The 11060-nt window shown below is 48.3% G+C and overlaps 1 protein-coding gene and 1 long non-coding RNA gene across 9 annotated transcripts in view; one reads left to right on the top strand and one right to left on the bottom strand.

The window, feature by feature from the left end:
• The first annotated feature begins 1486 nt into the window (after positions 1–1486).
• LOC132652969 (uncharacterized) lies at positions 1487–11059 on the top strand. Its single transcript, XR_009590559.1, has 3 exons — positions 1487–1699; positions 9701–9768; positions 10943–11059. It is a non-coding gene; the product is annotated as an uncharacterized LOC132652969 (long non-coding RNA).
• Positions 7525–11060, bottom strand: part of Srrm1 (serine and arginine repetitive matrix 1) — a 34084-nt gene continuing 30548 nt past the window's right edge. For all 8 annotated transcript variants that reach the window (XM_021631501.2, XM_021631500.2, XM_060379316.1 and 5 more), the window contains 2 exons: positions 9426–9635; positions 7525–8528 (listed from right to left, as the gene is read on the bottom strand). In XM_021631501.2, coding sequence (XP_021487176.1) covers positions 8421–8528; positions 9426–9635 — 318 coding nt within the window. In that variant the 3' untranslated portion in view covers positions 7525–8420. The remainder of the gene's footprint in view (positions 8529–9425; positions 9636–11060) is intronic.

The raw sequence follows: 11060 nt of genomic DNA, 5'->3' as shown, positions 1-11060 counted from the left end.
AGATCCACACTCTTCAAGTACACATAAGGTGCACAGACATACACGCAGGGGAAACCCCACGCGCTTTCGAAGAGGCGGTTAAAACAGCAATGAGCCTAAGTGTATACGGCCTTTCAAGCCTTCCCAGGGGCAAACCTGAAATATTCTAGGAATCTCACAAACAAGACTGTAGACTGTGCACACTGAGAACACCTTAACTCCCTTGAGTAAAGCCTGGGGCCTAGGAAGCTCCCTAAACCCCCCTCCTCCGTGTGCTTCAGAACCTGCCCTGTCATTGTTAAGGCTCTTATCAAACATCTAAGCCTTCACAGGCCACCCAGGTCACCTATACACAGCCACCGGAGGGACACCGAGGTGGACTCTCCCTCCCGAAAACCTCTCACGCACACTTGGGTGTGTTCTATCACTTTCCCCAGCACACCCCCCTCCTCTTCCTCTCCCCCCCAACTCTGTGGTTAGATCTACGTTAAAGTCTTTTCTTGGATGCTGGGAAGGCAGCTCAGCGAGTAGGAAGCCCTGGGTTCAAGATCCCATCAACACATAAGCCGCACATGCTTGTAATCTCAACACTCAGGGAGGCCGGGGCAGGGGGATCCCTGTGCATTTGGGACTAGTCTGAGCTATAGTCAGACAAGCCGGGGCCCAGCATGGTGGCGCACATCTTTAATCCCAGCACTGGGGAGGCAGAGGCAGAAGGATGTGAGTTTGAGACCAGCCTCGTCTACACTTAATCCCAGTTCTTGGAGGCAGAGGCCTGAGGATAACTGAGAGTTTAAGGGCAGCCCTGTTTACGAACTGAGTTCCTGTCCAGCCAAGACGACACAGTGAAACCCTATCTCAAAACAGACAAACAAACAAACCATCAGTAGGGGTTGGTGAGATGGCTCAGTGGTTGACAGCAACAGTTGAGGACTGGGGTTTAATCCCCAGCAACCACAGCAACCATCTCTAACTCCTGCCCCGGGGATCCAATGGCCTCTGAGGGCACTGCACAGGAGTTACAAACTCATACAGCCTCAAGCAAAACATCAATTTCTCCTCTCTCTCTCTCTCTTTCTGTCTTTATCTCTGTCTCTCTCTATGTGTGTCTTTCTCTCTCCCCCTCACGCACACACAAACACACTTTAGATAGGCTAAGGCACGCAGATTTCTGAGTTCAAAGCTAACCTGGACTAAAGCTCAGGCCAGCCAAGACTATATAGCGAAATCTTGTCTCAAAACAAACCCCAAAATAACTAAATAAAATCAACAGGCAGCCTGTGAAACGGTCCCTGGCCTCTGCGACTTCAACTGAAAGTCTTAATCACACCCCCACAGAGAGCCAATAGCAGATTCCAGGCTTGCCCCCCCCCCCGCCCCCACTTTACTCTCCGAAGGCACTGCAGGTGGCTCCAGCTGTCCCTGGAGAGTGTGGAACCCCCCCAGCAGCCCTGCAGAAATGAGGCCACTCCCCCCTCCGCACAGCCCTCTTCAGGGGCCTCTCTCAGTCGCAGGTTCTGGTGACTTAGGAAGAAGAGATGCCTTCCTTCCCCAACCCCCCCAACCCATGCTGAAGCTGGGCTACCATCTCCCAAATTCCCGAGACTCCAGGTCTGAGGATGTGAGGAAGGTGAGGCAGACGCCGGCAAGCAAACCACAGCCATGACATGCGGTACAGATGGCAGAATACTTAGAGACAGGATGTTTCCTGCCACCTAAGGTAGGTTGGAACCAGGGCTTAGAGGGAGGGCTGGGCTCTGGATCTGACAGGCGGGGCCCACATCCACTCAGCATGGAGGTGTGGACTGGAGAGGACTGGTGAGAGCTGGACACCGTGAGGGGCGGCGTGCAGGAGTTCAGGAGCCCGGGGAGAACTGAGCGGTGGAGCAGGACCTCCTGCTTCCAGGGCAAACACGGGGTGAGCGTGCAGGGAAAGGAGGAAGGAAGGAAGAGCTGGGGGGAGCGGAGGCAGCGCTTGAATGGCGGGGACGGAGTTCAAGGTCATCCTCCGCAAGCTCATTCACGGCAAGGTCAAGCTCGGCCTGGGCAACATGAGACCCTGCCTAAAAATAATAACGATCAAAAGGAAAACTAACGGAGCACAGGAGACGACCGACTGCGTAGGTTAGCTCGCTCGGTGGCCGAGCAGGGGCTAGGCGCCACCCAGTGGGCGAAACCGAGAACAGCGGCGACCAGGGCAGAGAACGGAAAAGGCTCTGTCCCTGTCGGGCTGACGCCGCTTTTGGTTTTTGCTTAGTTGAAATTTGCCATTTGATAGCGGAATCATTGTTTTCTGAGACAGGATCTCAGCATATTTCTCCGGATGGCCTGGGACTTTCTGTGTAGAGTAGGCTGGCCTCCCGTTCCCACTGGGCTGGAACACATTCTCAGTGAATGGCTGGGGTATTAACAGTGTCCGGTTTATGTTCGTGACCCGCTGCTTGATTTCCGTCTGTGTTACACCATGGAAATGATGCCAAACGTCAGGGCAGACTCTAGTAATTTCTGTGCTCACACCGGACGGGAGGCTTTCAAAACAACATCTAACAGCAACGCACTTGGCCCAAGAGCTGCCAGGGCAGGCAGTGACGGTTCCGAGTGAGTGGACAGGCTTGAGGACGAGGAGAGGCCTAAAATGGAAGTTCGCAAAGAGCCGGGGAGAACAACTTGGCCTCGGGAGAAGGTGCCGAGGAAGCTCTTCTCATTTGGAGCAAACGGGAGAGCTGAAAAAACCTGGAGAAGCGGGTGCCTGGCAAGCTAACCGGAAACTTCACAGTTGTCCATCAGCCGGACACGGTGGCGCACGCCTGTAATTCAGGCACTCGGGGAGGCAGGCAGATCTCTGTAAGTTCAAGGATAGCTTGGTCTGCAAAGTCCAGGACAACCAGGGCTACACAGAGAAACCGTTTTGAAAAACAAAATAAAAAATCGTCAATCTCAATTCTACCCACCACCAAAAATTTCTTCAGTTGGGTTCTGAGGAGCAATGAGACGTGGATTTTATGGCTAGCAAGATGGCTGCCACCATGCCTGAGCTGGTTCCCCGCAACTCACATGGTAGGAAGAGGTCTGACTCCTGTGGGTGGTCCTCTGAGCTCCACACGTGTGCCTACACACACGCACACTCAAACACACACGAGTGATTTTTAAAAATTGTAAAGGAAGATGGTGTATGCCAACCAGCAACCAGCGGCTTACTAGTTGGACCAACTGGCTCTGAAGGACTTCCCAAAGCCAAACTTGCACCGAAAAGGTCACAGACAGTTTGGAGTCTGCTGTCAAGTTCTGCCTGGGAAGCACGCTCCAGAAGACCCACTGCACATGGCAACGCCTGCAGATGGCACTGAGCGACGGAAAGGGCCCAGTTCTCCACATCATGCCTCAGGTCATACAACCAATGCCAAAAAGTTGAGCGAATCGGGCTTCAAAGTTTCATTTTCTGAGACAGGGGTTCTGTGTAGCCTTGGCTGTCCTGGACTTGCTGTGTAGACCAGGCTGGCCTTAAACTCCCAGCAATCCTCCTGCCTCTGCCTCACTGAGTGCTGGGACCACAGGCGTGCGCCATCATGCCCGGCCAGGCTTCGAAGTCTTGTCTTAGCCCTGCACCTTCACCAACCGTCTGCCAGCCACTTCTTGTTGCTAAGCCACCTCAGCAACTTTTTGTAGAGAAAAGCTTCCACGTCCAGCAGAAAGCCTGTTGAATCCTGAATCATGGATAATATAATACAGGAATAAACACTTAAGTTTGTTCTTGGCAAACAAAACAATGGTAACAAAAATGGCTTGGGCGTAATGCATCTTGATCAAGAGATACTTTTGAACTTCATATGCTTTAAAACTCATGGTTCTAACTGTAGTTTTCTTGGCTCTGTGCCAGCCTAATGGAGGTAGGAGGAGTGGGTGATAGCTGGTACTGGACTGGCTAAGAAACTCCATCGGCAAATCCAAACTGCCCGGTTAATTAATATCACTGTATCTTGAATGAAGACTTCGGAGCTTGCTTGGCAGCTCAGGTTGGCTTTGAACACGCAGACCTGCCTGCTTCTGCCTCACAGGTGGCCCCCCCACACTTTATTTTGGGGGATAGGGGTTTCAAGACAGGGTCACCTTGTGTAGGCCTGGCCGTCCTGGAACTCTGCAGACCAGTCCTAACCCACTACTCAGAGATGCCCTGGCCCCTCCTGAGCGCTGGAATTACAGGCACATTTCCAACTCTGTATTTTGAAACAGGGTCTTGTTAAGTAGTAGCCCAGGCTGGTTTCAAGCTGGTAATTCCCCTGCTTCTGTGTGCAAATCCATCGTACAACTTTAAAGAATACATTTTAATGCTTTTTAAAAAGTCTTCATCTGCATTGATGTTTTGCCTGCATATGTCTGAGTGAAATCCCCTGGAACTGAGGTTACAAACAGTTGTGAGCAGCCCTGTGGGTGCTGGGAATTGAACCCAGGTCCATCTGGAAGGGCAGTGAGTGCTCTTAACTGCTGAGCCATCCCTCCAGCCCACAAATTTTATTACATCAGTTTACAAAACAGTTCCATTGAGACATTTTCATCCCGTGCACGAGCCTCAGCCACAATAGGTCCTGCCCACACCATCTTCACAAAGCCCTATGAGGCGGGCACCATGATCACCATTTTATTTATAGTAATGGCTGAAGAGACGTGTTCAGGGGACTGTTACCGGGCTTTGTGTGGTCTGAGTGCAGCCAGGTGCACCTACACAGAGGCCAGGTGTCTTCCTCAGGCTCTCAACACAATCTTACTCTTTGAGACAAGATCCCTCAGTAAGGGCTGGAGGGACGGCTCAGAGGTTAACAACACTGACTGCTTTTCCAGAGGGCCTGAGTTCAATTCCTGACAACCACATGGTGGCTCCCAACCATCTATAATGAGATCAAGTGCCCTCTTCTGGCCTGTGGGTGATGTCTTAACCTGAAGACCAGCAATTAGCTGGCTTGGCTGGCCAGAAACTCCCTTGGTCCTTTTCTCTCCCAGCACTGGGATTACAGCACATGCTGGCATGTTTAGCTGTATATGGGTCCAGGGGATCTGAACTCAGGCCCTCAAAGTTGTGAATCTCCAGCCTCGTTTCCACTCTTTTTAACTTTGCATGGTATAAGCAGACTCTTGGTGTTTGCCGCACTCTTCTTTTGTTGTTTGGTATGCACCGGGTTCATCTATTAGCTTTTGCAAATTCTTAAACAAAGTAACTGTGCAACTGAGTCTTCACCATCAAATGTATGCTGTTGCTGGGTTCAGTGGTACTTGCCTACAATCCTAACGGTTGAGAGCCCAAGGGAGGATTGAGACCAAGGCCAGCCTGGGCTACATGGTGGGATAATATGACAATAATGGGAGGTGGAGAGAGTTTGTAGCTGCTGTTTGCGAGTGTTTCACAGCATGCACAGGCCCTGATTAGACCACCAGCACAGGAGAAGGTGGGCATGGGTCTGTTAGCACTTTGGCACTGAAGTTAAGATTCCCTGGAGCTCACGAGCAGCCTGAGATATAGGAGAGCCTGACTCAAATAGGGTGAAGAGTAGCAGGAGTGGTGGCGCACACCAGTTAATTCTTCCAGCACTCAAAAGGCAGAAAAAGGAGGATCTGTTGTGAGTTTAAGTCCAGCCTGATGTTCAAGAGAGTTCCAGGTCAACCAACCGGGGCTACACAGGGAGACCCTGTCTGGAGAATCTCAATGGAGATGGTTCAGAGGTCAAGACCATACACCTCTTGCAGAAGACAGTTCCCAGCACCCACGCTCGAAAGGTCATAGCAGCTTGGTTCCAGCTTCACAAGAGCCATTGGGTGCCTTCCTGTGACCACCTCAGGCACTGCACTTCCAGTCACACACACAACCAAAACGCCGGGCTGGTACCCACCACCCCTGCTTTACATGCTGCTGGGACTGAACGCGGGACTTTGTAACTGAGCTACATTTCCCAACCCTCTCCTTTTTTCTTTCGGATATCCAAGACAGGGCTTTTCTCTGTAGCCCTGGCTGTCCTGGACCAGGCTGTAGGCCAGTTTGGCCTTGAAGTCACAGAGATACTTGTCTCTGCCTCCCTGAGTGTTGGGATTAAAAGCATGTGTCAATCACCATTGCCTGGCTGCACCGCTTTAAAAAAAAAAAAAGTTCTAAGTTTTGAAAATTTCATATATGTAAAAATAAAAATCTTGACCCTACCCACCTCTAGATCCCCTGCTCTGGACATCCCTAACATTCCTCTTCCCACCTTCTTCATTTCCTTTATTACTAAAGATTTATTCATACAATGTTCTGTCTGCATGTGCAGCTGCATGCCAGAAGAGGGCACCAGATCTCACTATAAATGGTGTGAGCCACCATGTGGTTGCTGGGACTCAAAACTCAGCATGTTTGGAAGGGTAGCCAGTGCTTTTAACCTCTGAGCCATCTCTCCTGCCTCCCCTTTTTAGTTATTTTTTAATTGAGTCCAGTTAGTGCTGCCTGGCTGTTCTTGCTGACCCAACAGCTACAGAAACTAGAGCTAAGGCCCTCCTGCTGTTTCCTCTAACACACCTGGCTCCTCTCTGAGATAGTGTCATGGCACTTGGGTTAGCCTCTGAACAACTGACCTCACTGTGTAGCTAAGGGCTATTTGTCTGGCTTCAGATGGGTAAAACAAAGTAACTTTGAAGAACAGCCAAAAGGAAGAATGAAAACTCTTGAGTAGGCAGGGATCAGTCATAAATGCTCCAAATGAAAGGATAAACAGATGCAAATACTCCCTTGGCATTCATGGGTTGTTTACTTGGAGTCAGGATCCTAGACGCCATTTCTTCCGTGTCATACATGATGGAACCTGGAAAGCTCTGCACAGTGAGAAACTCGCTGTCCCCAGTTCCGGAGCCCTTCGTGGCTGTTTCCATTGAGCGCCTTTTCTCCGTCACCGCCCACCCCACACACCCATGAAGAATCAGCTCATCACTACAGGGTTGCTCTGTGGAGCCCTGGCTGTCCCGGACCTCGCTCTGTAGCCCAGGCTGGCAGAGATCCGCCTGCCTCTGCCTCCTCAGTGCTATGATTAAAGGGTGCGACACAACCACCCGAAAATATCGGTGTCTCTTGGTTAAAAGCCAAGAATAACAAAACACCCTAAAGTTTTCCTGGAAATAAGACACGGACTTTTTGTATTTTTGTTTCAACTGTCAGAAAGTACAATCACATTTGCCCATGGGCCCAAATACTCAGCACAGACTTCTGGTGTCCAGGACTTCCTTCCTTCACACACACAAGGCCCTCCAAGTCCCCTGCTGGGAGTGCGCCAGACCCCCCACACCCGAGTGCACTGAAACTGTTCTCTGCCCCAACTAGCCTCTGCTTTTGCTGGTGAATAGGCCTCCTCTGCTTTTCTGTTCCAAGAACACACAACACTTTTCTTTCCTAACACTCTTTGCAGTTAATTATTAAAATAAAAAAAGGAAAAATCCTGCTTCATAGCTTATTTTCCCTGCACACCCAGTTCTAGCAAGAAGGTCAAGTCATCCTGCAGTACCCAGGCGAGTGAGTAAAAGTAAGTGGCAATGTTCTTAAATTTAGAAATTTATTCTGTTCTGTTTAATCCACAAGCTTTATATAGCTTTAGTTAAAAAATAAAATAAAACAAAACAAGTGAAACCAGACACTATGTCCAAGTCCAGGCTGCCAAATGCAAGAGCTCCTCAGGGTGTGCCGATTGGAAGAGGAAGGAAAAGACAGGCATGGGAGCCACGGAGTTTCATGAGACAAATTTATCTAACTGAAGGGTCCTTCCTGGGGCTATTGAATCGCCTTTATAAAAGAGAAAGAAAAAAGGGAGAGAAGGAAACAAAACGAAACCCAAAGAGGAGGAAATCCCAGAATTCCAAATCAACTTATGAACTTGTCAGGGACAGAATCTCCAGCAGCCACAAGCAGCACCTCCACTCTCTCGAGCTGGGATCCTGACGTGTCAGCAGACTCCACAGGCATCAGGAGTGTCTGCAGCATTAAAACACTCACTCACACTTTTGTGGCTCTTCAACAGTGGTCTCATTTCTGGGCAAGCTTACAAACCCATACGAGGTTGGAAGCAATAATTTACATGGGTGCTAAGATTCAAGAGAAAGGGGGAAAAAAACTCCGGGGAGAGGCAGGGGCCTTTAAACGAACCACAAGAATGCCAACAATATTTAAACCCCCTTTGTTAAAAAAAAAAAAAAAAAAAAAAGATTTTTTTTTGGCTTAAAATATTTCACTCTAAATGTCAATGGAAGAATGTCACTAATACACCGTGGACACCTCTGTAATGTAAATCCATGCCCCCCTTTTTAAAACATGGTGAACTTCAACCTAGCAATTATTACAACAAATGTTATAGTCTAAAGCTCAAACACATTTTAGCAATTTTGAAATTGAATTGAGTACAAACCAAATAAAATTTACAACATAACAAACATGTCCCCTAGGACTGTGGGGACACTTGAGCCTTCCGCATGGACCGCAGGGCTTTCTCCCGCAGGTGCCGTTCTAAGTCGTCAAGGTTGTCGTCTTCAGCCTCACTTTCAGTCTCCTGAAAAACAAACCCAAACCGGGCAGATATTAAGTCTTGAGACACAGTGGGAGACTTAGTCCAGAGAATGAACCAAACTCCAACAACTGCACAACTGTGCACAGAGGAACCAACCAAGGCTCCATAAACCAGGACTTCTGAGATGGTTGCTTTGTAGCCTAGGCTTTTATAGAGCAAAGACTGACCCTGAGCTCTCATCTTTCTGCCTCAAAGCTCCCAAGCACACATACCAACATACCCAGTTTATCTGGAACTGGGGATCAAATCCAGGTCTTAAGCATATTCCTCTGCTTGCTATGAAACTATGAAGACCCGAGGTTGGCTCCCCAGGTAGCAGCACACCCGCAACCCCTGAAGCTGAGGAGGCGGGCTAGCTGTGGCCCGCCAGCCTATCTAAAATAGTATGCTCCAGGCAAGAACAGCTTGCCCCAACACTCACAACTTGTGTTCATCTGATCCTAAGAAATTAACTCTGCAACAAAGTACAACAAAAATTATGGGGAAAAACAAAACAAAACAAACAAAAAAAAAACCACACAGAAACAAAACAAACAAAAAAACCCAATGGCCTCCACATGCACACTGATGGGTGATCACACACACAACCCTGCTGTGATCAGTTACTTGTTCCCCATTTTTTTAATCTATTATGTGAGGTTTTTGTTACATTTAGTGTGTCTAGGGGTGTGGCTCCGTGGTAACATACATGCCCAAAGCACAGCAAAAGGCCCTGTCGCCAGGCCTGTCGGAAACAGCCCAGCATTAAGCTTTTGGGAATCATTTTTACTCCTCTCCTTGGTCTCCAGAACAGCAGCACTTGACAGTCTAACAGAAAGGAAGTTGCTAGAGAGTAACTACTTCTCAGAGGGCAGGCAGGCAGGCAGGGGGTGTGAATACCTTCCTGGGCTCTGGTGCGGCCACGGGCTCTTCAGGTGCAGAGGTGGTTGCAACAGCAGAAACAGCTGCAGGGGTTGCAGGAGCTGCAGTGGCTACAGCCACAGCCTTCTCCTTCTTGTGTTTTTTGTGCTTCTTGTGTTTCTTATCCTTTTTGTGTTTCTTGTCCTTCTTCTTCTTCTTTTTCTTTCCACCTCCTTCTTGATCAGAATTCTAAAAACCCAGAGAGAAACAGTGAGGTAATTGATCTGATTAAAATCCTGTTTTATTTCCTCAAGGAAATGACAAATCCATGGTTCACAGAAGTGCCAAGACAACTGCCAGGAATGAAGGCATTCTCAGAGAGGTGAGACACACTAAAGCCAAGGTCCTCCCACAAATCAGGAGCAAAGAGCCTCTGACTTACAGAGTTTCCTTACGCCAGGTTTCCAACTTCAGGATATGAGTGGGATATCAAGAGCTGGAGTCATGCACTAACCATGAGTTACCTTCCATCTCCTGAGCATTAAATGAGGGTCAATTATAAACCTCTCACAACTTGGCTAACACATAACAGAATTTTACACGCGGTGCCAACTCGAATCTAAAAATGCCAGGACAAACTCTGAACCACACATATTTTAGGAGTGGGAATGGTCTGTTTCACTCCACTGCACAGAGACGTTCCATTTATGGGAGTTGGTCCTTTCTTTCTACCATGTGGGTCCTAGGGACTGAACTCATGTTTTCAGGCTTGAAGGTAGGTACCTGTACCCACTGAGCCATTTTATTAGGCCAGATGTTCCATTTACAACAGGGCTGCATCTCCACAAGCCCTGAAGTTATATCCTCATGCAAGTAAGATACCCAAACCTTTGACTTGATACCTTCTTTGACTCTACTGAAACCACAGCCTAGTAAAACTGACTTCAGCACACTCCAAACACACACTGGCCTAATACAAAGCCACGGTAACAATGCCAACTGGCTCATGTCCATCACTGAGTATCAGTAGCAAGTTTTCATGTTTAAAACCTAAAACAGAGGATCCAACCCAAATTCAGAGTACCGTTTCTATTGAACATAAATCACTTGCATATCACAGAATCAAAGATTATATAACTGGTAGGGGGTAGGTGGTGGCACAGGCCTTTAATGCCAGCTCTCAGGAGGCAGAGAAAGGTGGATGCATCTGAGTTTAAGGGCAGCCTGGTCTACAGAAGGAGTTATAAGACAGCCAGGGCTACACAGCGAAACCCTGTCTTGAAGAAAAAAAAAAATTTTATTTAACAGCGTCACCACATAATAGAGACTGCCTCTATACTAAACTTCTGTAAATTAATTTAACTGATTCTAACTCGTAACTTAATTGTTTTTCAGACAGGGTCTGGGACTTGTTATGTAGCCCAGGTTGTCCTCGAACTAAGACACCAACCTGCCCCTTTATCCAAAATGCTACCATTATAGGAGTGTGCCACAAATTAGGTTCTCAGATTTCTGATTTTTAAAATTTCATTCATTAACTGATTTTTATGCGGTAGAATCACATGACCAAGGCTGAGGCCAACTCCTAATGTTGCTGCGGCCCAAGTGCGAGGATTGAAAGCATGCACAGCCATCTCTAGGTGACCAAATTACAACAGATGTCTAAAACAAGGT

The sequence above is a fragment of the Meriones unguiculatus genome, chromosome 3, assembly GCF_030254825.1.
Source record: "Meriones unguiculatus strain TT.TT164.6M chromosome 3, Bangor_MerUng_6.1, whole genome shotgun sequence".
Classification (NCBI taxonomy): Eukaryota; Metazoa; Chordata; class Mammalia; order Rodentia; family Muridae; genus Meriones; species Meriones unguiculatus.
This window is presented reverse-complemented; position numbering and strand designations above follow the sequence as displayed.